Raw genomic sequence first — 23,647 nt, 5'->3', positions numbered from 1 at the left:
TCACTCGACACAAAGTGCTTGCTTCTTCAATAATTCCGTGGAGCTAAGCGACCCCGACGCGGGCTAACAGGCTCCGCGGAGCTGCAGCGCGTCTCCCCCCTCCCCTCGCTTCGGCTGACACATAAACAAACACACACCGTGTCGGCGCGCCGCTCGTGCCGCCATGTCAACTCCTTCGAATAAGAACATGCGTGTAGTTGGAACGTGTTCGTGAACAGCAGCTGCGCGGCGGCGGAGGAGGAGGAGGAGGAGGAGGAGGAGGAGGTTGTTGCTCCCCCGACTGTCATGTCAGGTCGGTTACAGTGACGTTAGCCCCCGCGCGGCCCTGCTGCTGCTCCCGCCTCCCTCTCCCTCTCCCTCTCTCCCCCGCTGGTTCGCTCCCGTGCGCCGCCGAACAGCGCTCGTCGTGTATCCCTCCACCTCCCTCTTCTCCTCCACCTCCCTCCACCTTCCTCTTCTCCACCTCCTTCCTCCTCTCCTCCACCTTCCTCTTCTCCTCCACCTTCCTCCTCTCCTCCACCTTCCTCTTCTCCTCCACCTTCCTCCTCTCCTCCACCTTCCTCCACCTTCCTCTTCTCCTCCACCTTCCTCCTCTCCTCCACCTTCCTCCTCTCCTCCACCTTCCTCTTCTCCTCCACCTTCCTCCTCTCCTCCACCTTCCTCCTCTCCTCCGTTGATTAGTGCGGACATGGACCCGACCGTCCGGTGGCGCCCGCCGCGGAAGGCCGCGGACAGCCGCGACCTGTCCGGCAGAGAAACATCCAGGACGGAGCGCCGACCTCTCCGACCGATATATCGGATTGCCGATAATATCGGCCGATATGGTTAGAGTCCGATATTAGCCTTTCACAGACGTATACCGGTATCGGACAATATTTTTAGAGCCGGACCGATATATTGGTCCGGCTCTAAAAAATGTGCATTCATGTTCAGATTTTACGTGAGATTAATTATGATTCTTTTTCTTAATTCAAGTTCCATATATTTGGTTGAATTTATTTGTGTTTTGCCTTTTATTTATGGTTATTCATAACAAGGTTTTTTGTTTAAACTAAAATATCAAGCCCTCAATCACATGTCTTTGTCATAGAGGTTTTGATAACGAACGACACGTTAGGAATCATTGACAGATTAATATATATATATATATATATATATATATATATATATGTGTGTGTGTGTCGGCCGAAGTATCTGTATCGGAAATCTTGTAATCCTTAATATCGATATCAGCATCAGCGCCCAAAAATCCTTATCAAACGGGCTCTAATATACACACAATTTGTCACAGACTATGTTCTTTTCTGTTTGAGAGTCCAACATTTGTTACATGGAATATTTAGGAATATTGACACAACTTTTTTACATCTATTCCGATTGTGATCCATCAATCAACCCTCATGAATCATATACATCAGTTGAATGCAAATGTGATGGATGTCAAATTATTACATAACTGTGCAAGTTGAAGGTTAAGTAGCACATTTTGATAACTTCCTGCAAAATCACGCACGCACAGTTTTCATTTGTTTGGCATTTCTACTAAGATATCAGATATGTAACTTGTAAAGTGTCAGTTAAGTGTTTGTTTATTTGTCCACGTTGAGTGGAACTACTTTCTAGCAAAGAAAATTGTCCCCATGACGCCTGGACTGACGTGTGTTTGTATGTAGCCGTGTGCAGCTCTTTCTGTTACTCACTCGCTGGCGGTTGTACCGTACCCCCTGTGTCCAGAGCAAGATGTCAGCCAGAGGCGGTAAGAAGAAGGCCACCAAGCTGTCCCGGTCATCCAGGGCGGGCGTCATCTTTCCCGTGGGGAGGATGATGAGGTACCTGCGCACTGGCACGCACAAATACCGCATTGGCATGGGGGCGCCCGTCTACATGGCAGCCGTCATCGAGTACCTGGCAGGTAGGTCGGGTACAAGGTGAAACTGGGTTCATTCCGTACCATTGGAACGAGGATCTGAAGCGTTGAAAGTACAATTTTTGAAAGTGTGAACTGGGGTTTTGAAACTGAAATGTAGGATTTGAACATTTAAGAAAATAAGATTTGGATGTCTGGAATCATTGCGTCACTTTTCAGAGTTATAGATCTGTGTCAAGTTTCTGATTCTGTTCTCTTCCACGTCGCTTCACACTTAGAGGCTCCTGAATGTAGGCAATAGTAAACGGATTTGATTTATTGACGGCGTATAATACACAGTACAACAGCTGTGTTAACAAGGCTGTAATAGGATGCACTGTATGATACCATAGTAAGATGAGGCATCACATTGTATTTTTTATGTTTTATGTCAGAAACTCTGTTTAGAGTGAGAAAAATTATTATTATTACGTATTAACCACAGACCGACACTGCCCAGGGTTACTTTGCTTCTGCTTAAAAAATGATCATGCCATGTCATGTTTTGTGACACTATATGTTAATATGTGCGTGTTGTATTAATATAATAATGATCGGACAACGTGGAAGCAAATGAGGACGCTAGAAAACCAGGCAACCAGCCACAAACCATTCAACTGACCGGTCGCCATCTTTGAGTCACTGAGATTTGAGTCTGCAAAGGGAGTGTTGAATATATGGAGAAAAAAAAGAGAAAAAGGTGTTAAATGTGAATCTGCAATGCAGGAAAGAAAGATAATTGCAACATAGAAGATTGAAGCAGTGAATCCAGACATTTAAATATTATTTTAAAACTTATTTTTCATTAGTCAAAGTTTACTTTCAACCTTTCAAATACTCGTTTTAATGTCATGGTAAAAAAGTGACCTAGTTTCACCCCAGTAAGATGGAATCACACGATTCAAGCTTCATACAGTTTACACAAGCTTCAGCATATAATGTAATTCTCTGTGTAAATGATGTGATTATATGTTAATACACTCATGACCAGCTATAAAACAAACAACCGTGTATCTGTTAAGTTGCTATATCATGTTAGTAGTAGTTCAACATATCATGTGTCCCCGTTATCAAGTTCCGTTGATGGTGGTTGTGATCTGATGTACCGGCCCCCTGGTTGTGTTATGTATCATAAATGATAAAATCTTACCACACAGACAAGCGTTCGTGATTGCACAGGTCTGATTCTTTTAGAAATAAGAATATGGTTGAGGGAAAGTCTCCTGGCCCGTGAAGCCAATACCAATACATGTTTATTCGCAGTGTCTTGTGTACACACGGCCGCCACAGCAAACCCAGGTTCCCCCACGGGGGAGTCCGGCCCTAATCTTCTTCGACTGCTGTGTTAGACCAGAGCACACACAAACACACACACACACACACACACACACATACACACATACACACACACACACACTGCGTGTTTGATGGGTTTCCACACAGTGTTTTTCTTTCCTCTAAGCCGAGATCTTGGAGTTGGCAGGAAACGCGGCGCGGGACAACAAGAAGGGCCGAATAACCCCCAGGCACATCAAGCTGGCCGTGGCCAACGACGAGGAGCTCAACCAGGTAACTCGGCGCTCAGTGGCTCACGATGCGTCGTCGCAGGAGAGTCGATTCATTTATTACCGCCTCACAGATTTTGGCATGTTTGGTTTTCTAATATAATGTTTCCACAGTGCCCATACTTCGTTCTCTGCTGGCGAGTTGACGGTCTCATGTAAATATGAAAGAAATGTATTAATGCTTGAACAAAATTAACGAATTTCAGGTAGCATCATCTTCAGTTAACGACGAACAGCAAAAGATTTTAAGGACATGTTTCCTACGTTGAATTTTGGAGGTTAGTCAGGACGGCACAGTGTCGACCACTCACTCCCGCAGTGTGTAACAGAGTTGTGTCTGTCTTGTCTTGGCCTTTCTCTTGTTGTTAATATTGATCTGTTTCATGAGCGCACAACTCAATACACAGTTAAAGAGGGATGTTACAGCCATTTCCGGCCAAGGACCAGTGTGGTTGCCAGCTGTCAATAGAAAAAAACAAAAACCTTTTAACTGTCATTGGAATGCTCAACAATGTTGGTAACATTAAAGTCATGTTGACCAGCCAAAAGCCACAGACAATGTTTTAAATGTGGGCATAAAGAATCTGTGTCCCTTTGTTCTTTTAATATTTCATAGGGAATCCTAAATTGAAGAATTAAAAAAAATAAATAACGGCTTGTTTTTCATACTTTCAATTTTATGCTGAGGTCCAAAATAGGATATGAAAGAAAGTGGCTACAAAGAAGATTTGATTTTGATATTGAACGTGTCTGATTAGTGTGACTAGAAAAAGTTGCCGACTTATTTCTTGATAACCTTGAAGCAAATGCACTTGGTTGACGGGCTGTACTAGATTTAATGTAATGAATATGGGCTTGATTTTTTGTTGTTGTTGAGGAAAATTAAAAACATCGGTGTGCTGGGGACAAAATCAGAACCTGCCTGAGAATCGTCCGGTTTCTTCGGTATCAAATTATTCAGTGATAGTTGTCCGCACATACAATGGTACACAGGAAGAAAAACGAGAAAAGAACTGTTAATAGTGAATTCGGCTCAATAACTTTATCTGAAGACTTTGAACGTGACAGGTAGTGACATACTCGCATGACGTTGTGGAACTCATCCTCTCTCGTGCACCTTAAGAGCTCCACAACATCTCCCATGTAACACTTGTCACCGACGGCAAATGTTCGCTTGCCCATAGTCCGCTTTGATGCCTCACACCAGCAGACACAGCAATATTAGTTGATATGAATTAAGTTCAGTACGATATTCACTCTGTTTTGGCCTCCACCAACACCAGTATTTGGCAGTAGTCGTACTTGTGTGGTGACTGATAAGATAGTGTCTCCAACACATCTGCTTGCACATGACATGTCACCAGTAGACATCCGTTCGTTGTTGTATATATCGTACACGGTCAAACTTTCACCTCTGACACGTTTTTTTTTCCTCCGTCAGCTGCTGCGGGGGGTGACCATATCGAACGGAGGCGTTCTGCCTCGCATCCACCCAGAGCTGCTGTCGAAGAAGAGGGGGAGCCGGGTGAAGGTGGACAGCCAGTCGTCCGTCCCCGAGAAGCAGGTGGAGCGCTCAAAGAGCAAGAAACCCGTCAAATCCTTGAAAAAGGTCAAAGGCAAACGAGGCCGAAAGCCAAAGGTCAGTGCGGCCCCGTGTGCATTTGATTGTCATTTGGTCGAGAACCAAAGTGCAGTAAGTGGACATTCAGTTCGTCAAACAACAAAGAACTTCCATGCTTAACACGTTCAAACTTTTTTCCATTTAACAAATTATACCAAAGTGCAAAATAAATGCTTCTGTGTCAAATTAAAATAGAAGCAAGAAAAGTTTGGACGTAGGAAATGATGAAATTATCAGATCAAAGAACGGGACCGTTGGACTCCACCTTTAGATTCCAGACACTTTTGATACTGTAACATATTTCAGTTGGTAATTATGTACTAAAAGTTTCATTGCCAGCTCTATTATTAATGTCTAAAGCTGTAAATCATGTCAGAGTGTAAGTGTGATTTAAAAATGTTCCTCTCTTATTTCTGCACGTGACAAAGAGCATAGACAACGACAAAGAGTCCGTACCGAACTCCACAGCCGAGGACGGTCCCGGGGACGGATTCACCATCCTGTCGGCAAAGAGCCTGTTCCTCGGACAAAAGGTGAGCAATTGACGTGGATTTTTGGTAAAAAGGCGCCAAGCAACGTGTCGATCTAACCGACTGACCCGCAACGTGCGTCATGCACATGATGTTCTGGAATCCACAGCTTTCGCTAACAGAGAGTGAAATCGGCAAAATCGGAACAATCAAGGTGGAAGGGATAATCAACCCGACGAACGCGGAGATGGACCTGAAAGACGGAGTTGGTGAGGAGGACAATTTTTTGTTTTCTTGTTAACAACGCTTTCCCCCACTCACCTCCACACTGTACGTCCTGTCCCGTGCTCACCTGCCGCTGTGCCCCGTGTTCAGGCAACGCCCTGGAGAAGGCCGGGGGCCGAGAGTTCCTGGACGGAGTGAAGGAGCTGCGGAAAGCACAGGGGCCTTTGGAGGTGTCATCAGGTAGGAACCTTCCGCTTGTGAACGTTCCCGGACCCCTCGTCTCTTCTTACAGTGTTGTAGGTCACTTCTCATCCTGGATGAACTGCACGAATCCAGACTTTACAAACAAGACTTGGAGCTGCACCTGCTGCAAAGTACTGAACGAGGGGTCTGAACACTTTTTTTAAATGAGAGATGAATCGGTCAATCACTCAAATCAATTATTTAGCACTTTTCAAACAAATCAAATGCAATTCAAAGTGCTCTACAGGCGATCGACAAAACAGGATGTTCAAAGTGAATCACAGACTAAGAGACTAATCAGGAACTAAAAAGACAGCAACAAAAGAACGATAGTTTAGGGAAAAAAGAAAGAAAAAATTGTGCTTCTGAAAGAGATTAAATCTATATTCATGAATTAGCAGCTCAGCCAATCATGTGAGGATCAGTTCTGGATCATGTCACGAGAATAAAACAGCCGCTCTGTTGTTGGTAAATGTTGCCGCCGCGAGGAATTTGGGGACGATATAATCTCCTCTCCATCCTCTCTAAAGGAGGGTCAAGTGTTTCCTTTGCTAAAGGAGATAGGAGAGGAAGCGCCGGAGTCTGGAAATCTTTCAAAGTAAAAGACTATTCGACCGCAGGAAGAGAACGAATGAATAAATGACTCGTGCAGAGTCACACATGTATGTATTCTGGACGGAAAACATTAGAAAAACTATTATTTTCAACAATTTATAAAACTTTGATTTGTCGAAAGCAAATAGTTCAAAGCGAATTCAAGACTTAAACATTTCAAAAACAATGCATCAGACAGGTTGCTTGCATCTGAAGGTGACAGTGTCAAACTGCCGCGTTTGTGTGTTTGTGTGTGTGTGCGCGCCCTGCAGTGGCCGTGAGCCAGGCCAGCGGGATGGCGGCGCGCTTCGTCATCCACTGTAACGTCCCCCAGTGGGGCTCGGAGAAGTGCGAGGACCAGCTGGAGAAGACGGTGAAGAACTGCCTCTCGGCGGCCGAGGAGAAGAAGCTCAAGTCTGTCGCTTTCCCTTCACTTCCTGCTGGACGGTGAGCGCCGCCGCCGTGTGACACGCTGTGAAGGCCTCTGTGTGAAATCAAATATGATGTTTGATGAATGATATTTTGTCCCCTCAGAGTCGACGAGCAGGTTCAGGACGGCACTGGAACTCGGTATTAAACAGGCCCGGGGGGGTCCAATCATTAAAGACCAGTTAATGATTAACAGTAACTATTAGCCAGCTGATTGTTACCGGCGTGTTCATAATTTCAATATGAAAGAGTCTGAGCCGAGTGATCTGAGGCCTGCAGGAAAACTGTGACAGTAATAAAAAGCTAATAATTATTGGTACAAGGCTGCTGCAGTGTGCGACTCAAGAATGTTCATTAACAAGCCGTACGTGACAAAATAAAGCAAAGTTGATCCTGTTCTTAATTCCTTTCTACTTTCGAAAAGCACCGGAAAAATAATCGTTAAGAGAAGCGTGAAAGCGCTGATTCTCAACGTGGGCGTCCGCAAGATCATTTCTGGGTGGCGTCAGATGGTCGTGGAGAATAAAATATAAGATGTTTTCAAAATAAAATGATAAATATTTTAGACTGGGAATGTTTTTTACACTAAATTCTCTGTAGCAGTGATATGATTTGCATTAGAATGGATGCCAGTGCGTGTGATTTAAAGTTACTGCTTGACCCCCCCCCAAAAAATTACTTTTATTTTGTGAAATTAGCTTCATGCGCCACCAAGAAACTTGGGGCCCACTCGCACCAGCCTGTTCATTCCGGTTTAGAGCCCCTGCGTTAACGTCGTAAACGTATCAGCCCCTAAAAACAGGTCTCTAGAAAACGAATCTACTCCCGACGCAGCAATTTGATGGCGACTCCGGATTTTCAAAGGGCTCGATCAGCGGCGCGTCTGTGCACGTTGCCCGACGCTCGGACGCAGCTCCATCCGTGTGTTTAAAAACGTGTGCTTGGCCGTGACGTCAGCTTCCGCAGACGCTCACCGCAGACTCGTCTAACGACTGCTCCCCAATGTCTCCCCGCAGGAACGGCTTCCCGAAGCAAACGGCCGCGCAGCTCATCCTCAAGGCCATCTCCAACCATTTTGTGTCGTCCACCAGCTCCTCCCTGAAAAACATTTACTTTGTTCTGTTCGACAGCGAGAGCATTGGAATATACCTTCAGGAAATGGCAAAGCTGGACGCCAAGTGAGGATCGGTGTTTTAGGCTTTGTGTTCTTTTCTAAGTGTCGTTTTGTTGCTGATGGTGTAGATAGGCGACGTGGCAGTAGGGGGTTTTGGCTCCGTCTTGGTTGACGAGGAAGAAAAAAACAAAAAAACATTAATTGTGTGAGTGGAGTGCTGTTCACGTTTTATGTTCCACTGTCCCCTTCAAGAGATTTCGTTCCTTATAGATTGGGTCATTTAAATCCGTACAGTTTGCCGTTATGGTTCCTTGTTTCACTGATGTTTTTACATTCCATGTACAAATATATCAGTTGTTTTTTTTCTCCTGGCCTCTGTAGTTTCTGATACAGTTAGTTTACTAAAAAAAAAAAAACTGTGGTTCTCATTTGCTTTGAAATAAAAACCCAGATGTTTTACACCAGTGATGTCTCAGACTGCTTTTCTGTCTCGTTTTTGACAACAAGCCTTGCCAGCGTTTGATGGGCGGGGTCCTAAAAATGTCATTATAATGTCTCGTTTTCATTTTAAATGTAAGTGGGTTTGTAATTCCTCCTTGAAGGCAACCTGCGATCACCCAACGCGATTCACCTCTGCCCTCCTCCCGTTGCTCGATCCCGGTGACGCTTCAATGTAGCCTGGGACTGCAATTCACTTAGTCTACGTCTGGATGCCCTCCGTTGGAAAAATCTTGTCGGTCCAATCACAACCGATGATCTGATGATGAAAATTGAAACAAACACCGAGACCAGCAGTTTCTTTAAATTTATTACATAGTAAAAAGTACATTACTTTTCATTTATATATATTTATATACATATACATAATTTTCATGTAATTTTCTGTTCAAGCAAGAATCAGCTCATATATCTAAGTATCCCGAAACGACAAATAAACCCACAGCTTACAAAATGTGTCACGTTGGTGGCTCTATAAGGCTGTAGTGTTACCTGGCTGACATACACACCAGGACTACTGTACGTCCCCCCCGCTTCTTCCCCCTAATTCAATAAATAACATTAACTTGAAACATCAGAATCCAGGGCCACTGTGAACCGTCTACGCCGCACTCACAGACACACGGTTGGCATTAAACGCGGTCTATTGGTCTCCACCAGTCCGTCAGGGTAAAACGTCGCCGTACGCGAGACACAGTCAGCATGCAGGAAGGTCGACAGGTTTCTAATGCAGGAAAAAACTGCAGGGGACGAAAAGCTCATTGTGAAATTTAGCCACCACTGAATACGACTCACGGTAGGAACGTAAAATACCTGGGAGTTTACAGCACTTTGGAAAACGTCTACTCACAAGTTAGGTTTCGTTCAGATGTGGCGCCAGATTCAGATTTAAAGTTTTAAAGTCAGGTCGGACGAAAGAAATATCAGACCTTTCATACTTAGCCTGCAGGTTCATCTGGTCGGCACCAAGGGGGAAAAACCCCCCCCGCCTACATTTTTGTTCTGCTTTGTTCGAGAGAAGGAACCAAGAGTTTCCCATTCACAACAGCAGAAAAAAATTCCAGATCATTCAAGTACATATTCTCACACGGGCTCACTCGGTTGAAGTTAAGCCCCTGAACACACAAGTCGAGATAGATGGTTTCCAAAGTCAAATGCCATAATTCAGCTTCGGCAGGACGTATTCAGTGATGAGTCCATTCAGCAGTAGGTCTTAAACCTGTTGTGATCTCTGTCAGGCTTCAAGTCCACGCACACACTTCTGCAGCGAGCTACACGATGAAACATGATTCTCAACTCCGGTTAACAAAAAAAAAAAAAGTTAATATTTATCATAAACCAATAAACGTTGCCGTCTCGGCCTCTGACCTGTCGTCCCGTCCGACAGCGGAGCGGTGCTCCCTCGGTTATCTACTTTGTGGAATGTTTCAGATTTGACTTCTCCAGGTTGCAAATAAACCGCCGTTGTTTAGCGGAGGAGGAAATTATAAGGGGCCGAAATCAAAAGCTTGCTTTTTGTTTTTTTTTTCAGGAAAAAAAAAAGTAGAATTGAAAAGAAACTGGAAGAAATAAACAGTAGAGTCCAGTGTCACGTCTTCAGACGTTACAGGAGAACAGAAGAGAATTTGGCTGCTGAAACAAAAAACTGAGAAATAAAAAGAATGTTTTTTTCAATCAGATGCTCGTCAGAGGTGAAATATGCATATGATCAGTTCCGTCGCGACTCAAACTCAAAGCTCTGGAAATCCAACGCCACTTCATCCATCATCTACATCACTCACCTGAAACACCTCCACTGTCCCCGTGTGGAATCGATAACTTCAAATAAAGTTACAGGTTTTATATCAGGTTCAGGGACGTAGGAGTGAGTCCGGCCCTCGAGTCTCCTTCTACACAAAACTCTCGGACTTGATGGGAGAACACGGGAAACTCTGAATCAGACTTATTCCCACGGACACAGCTGATTATTCATCATCCACGAAGCCAAGTGTTGATGATATTAGTAACAGTTCCACCGTCACGTATGAAAACTGTTGAGTCGAGTTCTGGAGAAGAGTTGGAACCATGGACACGACACGCGAGTCCACAGCTGGTGAGATTTTTAATTTCTCCTCCTGCCAACACATCTCACCACAGAGTCAGAGCAACAGTCGGCGTCACCGAAGCTGTTTTCAGACATGAACTCTGGAAATTGTGCTTGTCAGATGAGTTCACACCAATAGGAACATTTCCGGATCATTCCGTGGCGTCTGGGCGGAGCAGCGGGAGGCGGGACATGGCGATAACTCGGCTGCAGTGAGCAGCGTTTCGCCCAATCGCTCGCCGGGAATCGTCCAGAGATTTTCCTGCTCTATTCTCACACGGGCTCACTCTGGGACATTTTTCTGAAATTTTACTAGGCGGCTGGCAGGAAACGTTCTGGAAATGTTCAGAGCAACATGTGCAGACTTCAGTGCTCGTCTGAAAGTCGGACATCGATGTATAGAGCTCTGGATAAACACAAGCGTACACACACACACTTTTACTTTGATTCACGAGAAACACCTGCCTCATACTATTAACGTCTTTCTCACACTCCCGAGAACAAAACTATGGTGGGAAAAAGTGATTTTTTTTATTCATTTAATTTCTGTGTCATTGTATCGGTCTAAAATAAAAAATATAAATATATATGTAATGCAGTGAGTTTAAAAATACTGGCACGAGCCAGTAAAATGATTTCCCCGTGTGCAACAACGTAAACTCTGCCCCAGGTTTCTCCCCCAACAGCAGTGAGGACTGGACGTCGGTGTTCTCTGATTTTAGTGAACTGCACATGCACATTTACCCCAGTCAGACTTTTCCTTGAACTAATTTTCCTCATATGAGCTTTGTCCAAGATATTTCCGATTGCAAATATCTGAGCATGATGTCACACTGTCTCCATTTATCCATTTAAAAAAAATTTACAAAAAAATGGCACAAAGAATGTGATGTCAGAGGTGTCGTAATGATGCTAAACCTTTAAAATCAAACGCTGTGCAACTGAGGCGTCGCATCTCATCTGTCCTCTAACATGATTCATATTTCATCAAAACCTGCTGATGAGGAGATCCTGACGTTTAAGTGAATGTCTCTTGGTTCCAGTTATTCGGGGTGTTTGCTTGCGTTCTCTTACTTGACCTCGTCCGAGGGGCTCGTCGGTCTGGGACCGGTCAGAAGTGGCACGGGGGAGGTGGCCTCGATGAGGGCGGGGTTCAGGATGATCGGCAGGGACATGGGGGGGACCCCCACCTGCAGGGGGGAGGCGAGGGGCTGCAGGATGAGGGGGGACTGGCTCAGGGGCGAGGGAGCCTGGGGCGGGGAGGTGGTCAACGGAACCGGCATGGAGGGGATGGAGGGCGGGGCCGCGGACGGTCGGCCTGATCCTGGAAAACAGAACAGATGAGTGAACACGGGTCAGTACCTGATCACTTCAATTGTTGTCTTGTCCAGTTGGAAGTTGTGTCAAATTAGTTTTTAAAGATGTGTGTGTGTGTGTGTGTGTGTGTGTGTGTGTGTGTGTGTGTGTGTGTATATATGAAGAGTGCGTGATTGAAAGACTCAACAATTAACTGATTGAATTACAAAATTAATTTGCAGCTAATTTGACGATCAGTGATAACAGAAAACATTCAGCAGACCTCAGGTCAATCTGGGCTACGCCTAGTGAATCCTGACCGGAGTCTCTGGCTCATTTGAGTCAGTTTTGATATTCATTTCTGTGAACCAGAACACGTAGGAGGCGAATACACAGAAATGAAACACCGTGTTTTTACCCGTGGCACTTGGTGACTGAGGCTCCTGTGGTGACGCTGGCCTGCTGGGGGTCTTCGTCTCGGCAGGGGACACCGGGACCGGGGAGGGCGGCTGCGCAGGTGGTAGAGACACCTGAGGGGATGGAGGTAGACCTGCCGGCGGTGGCGGCTGTACTGTCTCCGCTGGTTCTTAAAAAATGAAGAGGATACAAAAGAAATTCTTGTCGTCAAGCCACACGCAAACTAAAAACGCACACGTTGTCGTGCAATCGCATCGAGCTGCTGCTCACCCGGTATGACGGTCTGCTTGAAGAGCTCCTCCCTCAGGTTGGGCAGGAAGCAGACGATGCGCTCCCAGGTGATTTCCCACAGGTCCGAGTATCCCGTCCTGGAGTCGGCACTGTGGAAGATCCCTGCTGTGTCCATCACCAGCAGCATGTTCTTCAGAGACTCGGGGATCGCCTCCAGCTGCACGAGCGAACACAGAGATGTGACATTACCTGATATCTCCGTGTGAGAAAACAGAGTTTGCTGTTCTTATATGACAAACGAAACCGGACATTGTCCGAGAAGGAAACGTTCACACCAACAGGAACATTTGCAGGAGGAAAGACATGATGATAATTCTGAAGGATAGAGGAGGGCTCACTCCAACACAGAAATTTTGCTGAGGGGGCTGGCCGGAAAAGTTCCAGAAAATGTCCAGAGCAACATTTGCCTTCTCACATACAGACCCATACAGAAAATGTTCAGTATAAAGCAGCTTATGTCGCTGCTATGTATTAACCCCTCTGCTCACCAGTAAGTCGCTGGAGCCTGCGTGCATGTACTTGTCCATGAAATCCAGGATGGTGAGCCAGAGGGCGGCGAAAGTCGGCAGGGACAGCAGGGGAGACAGGTGCTGGAGGAAAACCTGGACATATGGAGAGACAGAGAGAGAGAGAGACACTTCAGCTGCTGCCCCGACAATGAGCTTAGTTTTTTTCTGGAAGGTTCAGTAATTACATATTTCAACATCGTCACAATTCGAAAAAGTTCCCTTTTTTTGGGTCTAGTTAGAGAAATTTTATCAGCATTCTTATTGGCTCTGTTAATGGCGAAGATATTAGGTTGAAGGGACATCACTTAATACATTTATTATAACAAGCTTAGCTGATTAAGATCCATTATCCAAATGGCCCATTGTACATGTTCGATTAATTCGCTGACCTACAGGGAATGAAGCTCCTGACCCCGTATAATTGGTTGAATGCATGAACAAGCAGGTAGTACAGACATATCTGCTGGTTTGTTGGTCAGTGAACGCTGCTGTGAGCGGTGTGTGGTTTTTTTCACCTTTGACAGGAGCGTGCAGCCTCTCATTCTAGTCTCCTCCATACCGCCCACATCTGCTGGGCTTATGTTGTCGAGCAGCTTAGTCAACAGGGGGAAAAGCACCTGCAAAACACACACACACACACACACACACACAAAAGAACAGAGTTAGAAAAGCGACAGTAAAAAGATCTGGTTTGTAACATTAAACCTGATTAGCACATTCAATCAACACCACAGATAAAGGATTTAACACATAGCGTCTCTTCCTCCATCACCTTGTTGAAGCAGGACTCCCACTCGGTGGCGTCGAGCGTCTGCAGGTCGTGAACGAGCAGCGCCCTCTGGAGGTAGGTGAGGGCCTGCATGCGGACCTGTCGCCGGGCGTCGCAGCACAGCCAAGCAATGCCTGCAGAAGAGAAGAGTTACAGCACAACACACAATCAGCTGCAGTGGAGACGCAAACTCAAAGTCTGTAACTACAACACATCAGACACATAAACATATTGTATCCTCCACCTTTCATCAGATTCTCTCTGTGGCTTTACAGTCAGAGATTTGGATATCAAAAGAAATTATTGTGCACATGTCGGTGAGAATGTTAGTGTTACAGACAAGAGAATGAAGAAATAATATGTATTCTAAGGGAATTTATACTGGCCAGTATATCTAGTTTTGTTAATTAATTTGGACCTTTTGTATTTCATATCCCCTTTAGGCAAATACTTTTGTCAACAATACTTTAAAACAAAACCTGACATGTCTGCAATGTCCGGTTTTCAGTTGATCAGATTTGACCTTTGGTTAAAATAAAATTATGATAAATTTGATTTGTAAGAACTGTAGGTTATGTGGAGCAGGTTTCCAGTCAATTTGACTTCAGGGATTTATTCCTCATTTTAAATTTGTGCAATTGTTTTTCTTTTTAAACATTTATGGTTGTAATTATGTTTTTGAGATAGTAACAAATATAAAAATTCACTTCAAAGATGAATCATGTTTAAAATAAATTAATTTAAAAAATACATTCCAACAGGCACCAGTTAGTGACACAAAGTCATATTAGCAGTTATGAGTTTTATTACATCCTGTTAGTGTAAATTTTACTGTAAAATGACATTAATTGTGAATATAATTCTAAATAAATTTTATATAGTATAAAATACTGAATATATGGTTCAATGCAATCCATGATGAAATAAGCCTCACGTTATGATATCTTAACAAAAATGGACATGATAACTTTCATTAACATGCGAGCTGTTGCAGTGCTCTCCCTGCACTGCGCCTGCGGCCGACTGTACCTTGCAGCAGCGGACACCAGCAGCTGGTCCACAGAGTCTGGGAGTCGGCCTCGATCTTCCTGCCCGCGGCCTGCAGGTGGCGCTGCTCCTCGGCCCAGGAGCTGTAGATGCTGGCGGCCCGGGTGTGCAGGGTGTGCATCAAGTCTAAGACCTGCACCATCACAAATGCCACAGACACCAACGTTAATCCACCATCAACAAAGGGGCCGATGCTTCATATCTACTGTACAAGACTGAAAGTGTCACTTGTTTGTGATAACTGGATGAGTCAATTTCTTAAGTTATTAATGAAGCATTGTCTACTGTTTAATAGACATTAGATTAAATTACATGTTGTATAATATCATGTAGCTGACCAGCCGCAGAAATTAAATCTGTTTTTATTAATACTTGATAAAACAGCCCTCCTTAAAAGAGTTGATCACGTCTTAAAACAAGACTTTTGTTAGTGAACCATGAAGATTTTAAAGTGAGTTATCGAGAGGACATGATCCACTTTCACCAGAGGAACACATACAGAGTATGTTGAATGTAGTTCATTCGTGAAACAAAGAGACTTTTCCCCATAATATAAAATATTGTCCAGTCTAAAAGTAAGAAAAGTGAAGCTTTGACTGTTTTTGTGCAGAAAGGGAAATAAATGATTCATGTCATTTTCCCCTACAACACAAATGAAAGGATAATACTGGCATAATATTCTTTTTTTCCCCTGATGCCATCCAAGAAAAGTATCGTGCATTTTTCATTAAATCCAAAGTGGAGTTAAACCTCCTTCCAGTGTGAAAGCAAACGCCGAGCTAGGAAACTTTTTTGGCCTCAGTGCCAGGCAACCAATTTATATTCAAGGTAAAGGGCCGATATATAAATGATGCGACTGTTGTTGGAAACTATGGATAATAATGAAGGCAACAGAAACATACACCAGTACTATCCTTTAACCTGCTTCCACACAGAAAATCAACATCACAACAGAAACAAAGGTCAAATCAGGAAAGGTGTAATGTTCTCAATAATATTTTTATCAATAAAGTTACACCTGTCCTAAATGAACCTTAAGGTGCCAATGCCACTGTTTCCCAAAAACATCTTAACGCCACAGTCACAGCAGCATGAAGCACAGTTTACCCAGCAACTAAAAAAGCCGCCAGTTTCCTCGACAAGAAACATTTGTGGGTGAAAACAATGTGTTTGGGAAATCTTGGCCTTAAAAATCAACAGGAAGTAGAAGGGTGAAGAGGGCTGTTGTACTTACGTCCTGACTAACCTGTAATGACACCGTGTGGTAACTGGCTGGGACGCCCTCGTCATCCTCGTCGTCGCTGTGGGAACGCGACGGACGCTGGCTGGACGCACGGCTGCCGCCGCCGCGCCTCGTGCCGCCTCCGCCTTCTTTTTCCCTCCCTCCTGCCTTCTTCCTCAGCCGGGACTTGGAGTCGTACTTGTGGCTCTTCTTCTTGTCATGATTGCGGTAACCTAAGGGAAAATATTTGTGGGGAAAAACATTATATTGTTCTTATTTAGGATCTTAAACTAGACGCAGGTTCATTTTTTTTTCTTTTCCCACATGAGGAGCTTTCACAGACATTTTAAACACTGTTGCTAAATTTGAGGTACTGACTGTACAAGAGGCAGAATGTGAGAATCCACATGTTTCTAGTGCTCAGAGTCTCTTTTAATGTTGTTTAATGTGTTTGATATGTTTCCAAAAATTGTTGGTGAGGGAGGGAAAGGAATGTTGACATTTCCTTGGACTCTAAAACAAGACCTGGAACTGTTTTAATGCACATTCAGACTTTTTTCCCCCCACCGTCGCCAAGGAGATTATGTGTTCACTCATCTGTTTGTTTTTTTGGTTGGTTACAGTAGTCTGTCAGCAGGATTACGCAAAACCTACAGGATGGATTTCCACAAACTCGGGGGAAGAATGACACATGGGTCAAGGAAGAAACCATTAACATTCCAGATTATTACTTATACGAGGCAGTTCCCCCCCAAAAAAGGAGAGGAGTGAGAAACTCCCAGATGTTCATGAGCACAATACTGTTAATTACTAACTGTTGCTATTGATGCTTTAGGCGATCTAGACATCCCATCACCAACTTGCCAGTAATGCTGCTGTGTTTTACATCGTTATACAACAAAAACCTACAATTCACAACAGGATTATTGCCAATACTTATGAAATGTATATGGCCCAAGTAGTGACTGAAAAAGACTAACCCCGAACCATAATGACAAACGCCAAACAGCACAACAGCCAATCTCTACTGTCATGCAGCCACAGCCCACCCACCCTGTGTAAAGTGGTACGGTCCATTAGCGTGCCAAAAAAAAGGCAAAGGCACCAAAGGTATCCTGATCCCTCAAAACAACCGGGAAGCCGTTTCCAAAAAGCTTCTCTGTTTATCTTTGAACCACCTTTAACAAAAAACAGATGACGTCAGAGGACAAAAGCTCAATAGAGTAATAGCAGGTTTTCCGCTTTCTGTGAGCATCTCATAGCGCCGTGCCTCAGCCTGCGCTTTGATCGAAACCATCCCAAATACTTTTGTTAGCCAGTGTAAAGCTCTGCTGACAGCACGGATCCACTGGCCTGAGGCAGGAGTAGAAAATGAATAGGCCATCAGCTTCCACTGCCATTTATCAGCCTTCATCCCCACGTTACTGTAGATCACAAACAGCACGAGGAGGGCTGAATGGAAAAAGGGTGAGAGGACGTTTGATGGGCAGACGACAAGGAGGATAAAGGGGCAGATGGAGGAAGACGGGGAAGAATGTAGGGCAGGACTCGAGGTGGAAACATGGAGGACAGAAGAAAGGGCAGACTGAAGGAGGGAAGGGGTTGCTTTAAGAAAAAACAATAACCTGTTCGGTTGGAGGTGCCATCAAAAGTTTACAGTCTGCTAAAACTTTTCATTCACAAAACAGTTTTTCTCAAATTACTGTCTGGCCTTGGAAGAAAACATGAAAAGTATAGAAAACAATATACAATTGTCTGCTGCTACGCTTACACACAACTCCTCTAAACAGCAAATTTTAGAAACGCTACTCGCCCCGTTTTAGTTTGAAAACTCTGGGGCTGCGTTGTGGACTGGACAGGCACAAACGGAGACGCTTGGAAAAGGATGATGCATTGATGACTCTACTACCAGCAGTGAATGCAAAGCATTTTAAACACTTACTGTCGGTAACATTTTTCACCCTCGTCGTCGGTCCAACAGAAGAAATCCCTGCTCTTTTCGTTCGTAATATTTTCTGCAACCAAGTAACCAACTGCAGATTAGACAATCTGCTTCCTGTTTACACCAGCACGCACATGACCAGTTTACTGTGCGTGAATGGTCATGTGACATGCGTTTTCAGATGTGTTATTACAGATGCGATGTCAAGCTAAAATGCTCGTGTGGACGAGATATCTTTTCAGTTTTAAAATACAGTTTTTAAATGAAAATGTATCATTGAGGATGTAGCCGGAGTCTCTGCCTCTGATTAGGACCAGCATTGTTTTTGGTCTTGCACAAATCCCCTGATTTTTTTGAAAGTGCAATGTCAGAGGAGGACTCCTTTAGTTAGGTGAGCAGAAATGTGCATTAAGTTAGTGAACTAACACAGAGCTGCCAAACTAGTTACTGTGTCTCACCTCCGTTGAGGCTGGCCTCCACAAACACCCGTATGGCTCTGACGCACAGCTCGAAATTGTCCGGGGTGACGTGAGCGGCGTCGCGAACGATGAAGGAGAGCGTTTCCACACACTTGATGAGAGACTTGGTGTCGTGCTGGCCCAGGTCCTGACCCAGCGTCAGGCTATACTGGTTGACCAGGGGATGATTCAGCAGCGCTTTAGAGCCGACCAGAGGCGTCTTACTCGTGTCCAGGTCATCTTTCCCAACCTGGATGGAAAAATACAAATCACAGAAATACAAAAATGCATCATCATTTTAACTAACATCAATGTCAATGTATTCTGCAGATATGAGTGCACGTGAACATGTGTGTGAGTTCATGAGTGTGTGTGTGTGTTTAAATATATGCTGACCACGAGCCATCCGCTGCTTGCTACGTCCACATCAGTCGCGGAGCGAGAGATCCTGGTCTTGCTGTGCTCGGCGTAGACCTCCGAGTCCGATGTGTAGCCGCGATCTGAACCCAGTTCACTGGGATGATGGGAGGACAGCTCGCTATCTGACTGGGCACCTGTGGACAAACGACAGTCAGTCATTTTCTCACATTTGTTTTTTTTACTTTCTTTAACTGCAAGATTTTCTATAACTGTCCACCATTTAAACACCTTTTCCAATCCATCAAACAACTAAAATTATAAATCTCTTGCAAACATATAGCAGTATTTTGCTTTAAACTGACTTGAGAGATGATAAGCACAAACAAGAAAATGTCTAAATGCAAAAAAAAAAGTTTTCCCATTTAATATCACCTAACTACTGATGTGGAGTTTGATTACCTGTAACCTCAACATTTTAAACACTTCTAGAGTTCAAGACATAAAACGTCAAGAAAAGCAGGAATTTCAACAGTGATTCTAGAGGTTTTAATGTCAAACCATGATTGACATAGGTTGGATTAACAATGTTCTCATCTCCTGAAGCTCAGACATGGGGTCATGATGCTGGGAGAAATGTTTCACCTGTGTCGTTGTCAGCGGTGGCGGAAGTGAGCTGGAAGGAGGCCGGAGGTTTCACCCCTGCTCCGATGCACTCCAGCAGGGAGAAGAGCGTGTACCAGTCGTCTGTGCTGTGGATGTTGGCCGCGTTGGTCTTAAGCAGCTCGTGGAGGCCGTACGCCACCTCCCTGCTGACCCGGGACAACACGTGAGGCTTCATCATCAGCAGGAGACGCAGGGAGAGGAGAACCTGTGGGTGGACAGGGGGAGAGAGGAGATCAGGGCTGGAATATCAGGATGTCAGGTGATCTCACAGGGATTTTAATTGAATCCATTACCAGAGCAGGCATCAGTACTGGTGTCAAGACCCGATCGGGAGGATGAAGCTAACCTGAGATGATCGTGTCAGCCATCAAACTCTGCTGTAAAGTTTATGTCCAGGTACGTGTGTGTGTGTGTGTGTGTGTGTGTGTGTTTGGTTTACCTGAGAGCTGATGTCCTCTCGTCGTAGCAGGCGGATCGCAAGTCGCAGAAGACCCACCACGGCCCTCTCCACTAGGAAGCAGCTCTCGTTGGCGTGGACGCAGAGGTGGCAGAGGTGGTCGCGCACTGTCTGCCACACACAGGACACACGGTCCCTAGACACACACACAAACAGAGGGGAGATGTGTCAAAAATGACAGTGCTGTGACAATACGGCATTGTCGTAATATTCTCCTTCCTACCTGTTCTCCATGACGATACGCAGCAACATCTCCAGGCAGAAGGCAGCGTCCTCTTCATCATAGGTCTCTTCATCTGGGGTGACTGATATCAGAGCCTGACGAGGAGAATCTAGTTAATCAAGTCTTAAAAAGTCTATAAGCCTAAGAGTACATATAGTCTAGCCAGTTAAACTCAACAGTTTTGAGCAACACACTGTATAAATCAATTGGAAATGTCGATGAGAAAGAACAGTTACCTTCATTAGCTCCTGCAGTGACTCCAGCTGGAGGAATTTACTCTCTGTGATCAGCTTCTCTGGGTCACATTGCTGAGAAGAGAGGAACAGAAAACTCAGCGATGCTGACGACAACTTTTTATAAAGAGAAAACTATGTTAATGGGTGATGGGAAAAGCATAAATTATACTAAGTATTACAGCAAAATACAGTAAAATGACCCATAAATAAATAAAGCATGAATATTCATGTAAAGGACTGGGAAATCCTAATAATGCCCCATGTCAAGTTAAATGAACACGCTCTTTCACAGAATCCTCTGTACAGACTTAGACTCAGTTGAGGTTCTGAAACTATGTAAGGACATATCGTTTAACTCCCTAATACAGACCAAGAGATTAAAGGTGTAGAAAATGATTTAGAATTGTACTTAGTAAAGGAGACAGGATCCTGGCTGTACTACATCATTAATCATCATCAATCCGCGTGATCATGTAGCAAGAAACAGTCAAAACATGAGACTTCGTAAAACTATATAGCGCTATGGCACTCTTATACTTTCAAATATGAATTGAATTTCGTACATTAAAATCATAACGTATACAGACGGTGTTGAGGCACCATGCTCAACTGTTCAGTACCTTTATGCAGAGGATGGCCGCCTGCTTGGCCTCCTGGTTTTCTGTGGACGGGCCTCTGAGTCCTGACTGCTCGGGTCCACTCAGCGTCAGCCAGTTAACAAAAATGAACACAGCAGACTCACCGCTGAAAGGAGAAAGAAAAATAAATATGTATGTATATATATATATATATATATATATATATAAATTTAAAGAAAAACATGGCGGGACATTCTCCATATTTTTTTATATTTCTTAGTATTGTAGATATATGAGCAGATGGTGGGTGAGATTTGAGCATACCGATTTGACGGCGTTTCCACTCTTTGAAGAGAAATCTTCCCGTTTGGCTCCAGGAAATCCTCCACCTGAGGCAACGAGAGACACAGAGTCTGAGCCCTGACCAGTGGGTGGCAGCAAAAATATATAGAATACGTTCACGCTCTACAACCCGGAGACCGTATCTGCAGTGTTATCATACAGCAGCTACCATAAACCGAGAGACTGGTTAAAGGAGTGTTTAGACTTTTAGAGATGGGAGTCCTGACCTCCACCATGGCTTTGGGCAGGAGCTCGGCTCTGAACAGCTGCAGCATGGAGTCCATAATGTTCTTCCAACCCTCCCTCAGGATGTTGCCGTGCCGATGGGCGAGGTCAAACACCGTCTTGGCTGCCGTCTGAGCTTTGCTGTTGCTGCCGAACACTGTGGGCAGGTTTTCCACGGACTGCAGGAGGAGAGGTCACATCAACACACACGACAAACATTCTCGCAGCAACTGGATTTACACATATTTGCTTGTCTAACATTGAACATAAACTACAGAAGGGCCCTTATGTTTTTAAGTATCTTATTATTTACATTTTTATAGACTGAAACCACATCTGGGACTGCTTGGCACAAACAATGGTTATAGCAGTATAGTTTTTGATACATATTACAATATGGATTTTGGCTTCACAAATATATATTTAAGGCCTTTTAATACCAAAACTAGAATACAATGTAATATATTTTTCTTGGTTATGATGGTTGAGGAGTGATGGAAAACCAGTCAGAACAAAAAGGTCAATTATTCATACATTAAAATATTGACAATTATATACACTTTTATTAGTACGACCTCGAATTCTTAGAAAATATATTTTAATCAGAATTAATTAGCAGCAGTACTTAAAAAAAAGGTCCACACACAATCATTTGGAAAGTAAAAAATTCCTCTAAATAAAATCCTGGTGATGATGGTTTTATGGTGTGCAAGAATGTTTCTGAAATCTTAATATATTTTAATTATTTTATGAGACACCTTAAAACTTGAAAGATCTGAAATCTTTAATTATGTTTCCTTTTAGTTTATGTGAAAATGACATTTTACTGCAACATGTTCACCAACAGCACGCTGCTGTTCTTTTCCTCACTAGGCCTCACCTCGTTGTTCAGAGTGGTGAACTTGCAGAGGGAGATGATGAGATTGTCAAACACATTACTGAAGCCATAGTGCGCAGCTATCATTGCACATTTCCTGCAAAGAAAAAGAAAAAACACAAAACATGTGACTTTACACCTTAAACGTACGAACGTAACTCTCAGACCGAGACTCTCTGCGAACGCACATTTAACTCCTTATTCAAAGTGTTTCCCTGTTTTACCATGTTAAACTTATTCACCTGAAGCCAGTGATGGCCTTCTGGATAATGCTTTCGTCCAGGCTCTTGTCAAAGACGTAGGAGAGGGCAGCAATGGTGGGACCCCAGGTCATGGTGAACAAGTCGTGGTCGTAGCTGCCGGGGGGCAGGTGGAGGAAGACGCCCTCGGGTGTGGCACCGCGGTGTAACAACACGCTCCACACGTAGTTCTCCTTCACTAAACCCGACTGCTCATCTGGCATCACGATCTCGTCGTTCCTACGGAGAAAAGAAAAAACATCTTGGATATTATTTCTGAGCTCAACCACAGATGCAGGCTAACAGAAGTCAGGTGAGCTTACTTGATAGTGTTGTAGATGTCCTCCAACATGTCCTGGTCAAAGTCTTTGTTTCCATTCACTCCCTTCAGATTCTTCTTGAATTGCTGTTTTAAGAAAAAAAATTTAAAACAACAACAACAACAGCAGTTAGTGCAACCATCGACCTTTGCATCCTGGCAGAAACTTTACTTTAACACCTCAGGTGCTAGTCTCCACCATCAACATGTCAGTCATTGCATCTCAACGCTCGGCGCTCGGGTCAAGCAGCCAAGCCTCCGTCATTCAGTGCTTCGTTAACCGAGCAGCAAATCAACAATTAAAAAGGAACTCGACTGGAAGCGCACTTGATGTGTCACTTAATACACTTTAGTTTAAGCTGAAGGAAAACAAGGATTACTCATATAAATAAACTTAACCGCCGGGCGATGACTGACGGCCTCAAGACT

The 23,647-nt window shown here is 44.1% G+C and overlaps 2 protein-coding genes across 11 annotated transcripts in view; one reads left to right on the top strand and one right to left on the bottom strand.

The window, feature by feature from the left end:
- LOC118284023 (core histone macro-H2A.2) overlaps nt 1-8,631 on the top strand; it is a 9,152-nt gene extending 521 nt beyond the window's left edge. Inside the window, exons 1-9 of one of the 3 annotated variants that reach the window (XM_035606565.2) lie at nt 137-292; nt 1,735-1,912; nt 3,369-3,475; nt 4,913-5,110; nt 5,521-5,625; nt 5,732-5,831; nt 5,938-6,027; nt 6,897-7,071; nt 8,070-8,631. In XM_035606565.2, coding sequence (XP_035462458.1) covers nt 1,741-1,912; nt 3,369-3,475; nt 4,913-5,110; nt 5,521-5,625; nt 5,732-5,831; nt 5,938-6,027; nt 6,897-7,071; nt 8,070-8,235 — 1,113 coding nt within the window. In that variant the 5' untranslated portion in view covers nt 137-292; nt 1,735-1,740 and the 3' untranslated portion in view covers nt 8,236-8,631. Of the gene's footprint in view, nt 1-136; nt 293-805; nt 825-1,734; nt 1,913-3,368; nt 3,476-4,912; nt 5,111-5,520; nt 5,626-5,731; nt 5,832-5,937; nt 6,028-6,896; nt 7,072-8,069 lie in introns of those variants that run through there. The other 2 variants (XM_035606563.2, XM_035606564.2) reach the window with 2 other exon arrangements.
- Nucleotides 8,632-8,960: 329 nt separating this feature from the next.
- Nucleotides 8,961-23,647, bottom strand: part of gbf1 (golgi brefeldin A resistant guanine nucleotide exchange factor 1) — a 65,524-nt gene continuing 50,837 nt past the window's right edge. For 5 of the 8 annotated variants that reach the window (XM_035605480.2, XM_035605473.2, XM_035605477.2 and 2 more), the window contains 20 exons: nt 23,223-23,305; nt 22,903-23,139; nt 22,664-22,757; nt 21,786-21,962; nt 21,541-21,605; nt 21,259-21,382; nt 20,639-20,710; nt 20,403-20,497; nt 20,162-20,315; nt 19,702-19,927; nt 19,096-19,253; nt 18,700-18,949; nt 16,312-16,532; nt 15,060-15,210; nt 14,034-14,164; nt 13,777-13,878; nt 13,241-13,354; nt 12,732-12,909; nt 12,463-12,630; nt 8,961-12,072 (listed from right to left, as the gene is read on the bottom strand). In XM_035605480.2, coding sequence (XP_035461373.2) covers nt 11,819-12,072; nt 12,463-12,630; nt 12,732-12,909; nt 13,241-13,354; nt 13,777-13,878; nt 14,034-14,164; nt 15,060-15,210; nt 16,312-16,532; nt 18,700-18,949; nt 19,096-19,253; nt 19,702-19,927; nt 20,162-20,315; nt 20,403-20,497; nt 20,639-20,710; nt 21,259-21,382; nt 21,541-21,605; nt 21,786-21,962; nt 22,664-22,757; nt 22,903-23,139; nt 23,223-23,305 — 3,054 coding nt within the window. In that variant the 3' untranslated portion in view covers nt 8,961-11,818. The remainder of the gene's footprint in view (nt 12,073-12,462; nt 12,631-12,731; nt 12,910-13,240; nt 13,355-13,776; nt 13,879-14,033; nt 14,165-15,059; nt 15,211-16,311; nt 16,533-18,699; nt 18,950-19,095; nt 19,254-19,701; nt 19,928-20,161; nt 20,316-20,402; nt 20,498-20,638; nt 20,711-21,258; nt 21,383-21,540; nt 21,606-21,785; nt 21,963-22,663; nt 22,758-22,902; nt 23,140-23,222; nt 23,306-23,647) is intronic. The other 3 variants (XM_035605475.2, XM_035605481.2, XM_035605474.2) reach the window with 2 other exon arrangements.

Source organism: Scophthalmus maximus, chromosome 10 (assembly GCF_022379125.1).
Source record: "Scophthalmus maximus strain ysfricsl-2021 chromosome 10, ASM2237912v1, whole genome shotgun sequence".
Classification (NCBI taxonomy): Eukaryota; Metazoa; Chordata; class Actinopteri; order Pleuronectiformes; family Scophthalmidae; genus Scophthalmus; species Scophthalmus maximus.
This window is presented reverse-complemented; position numbering and strand designations above follow the sequence as displayed.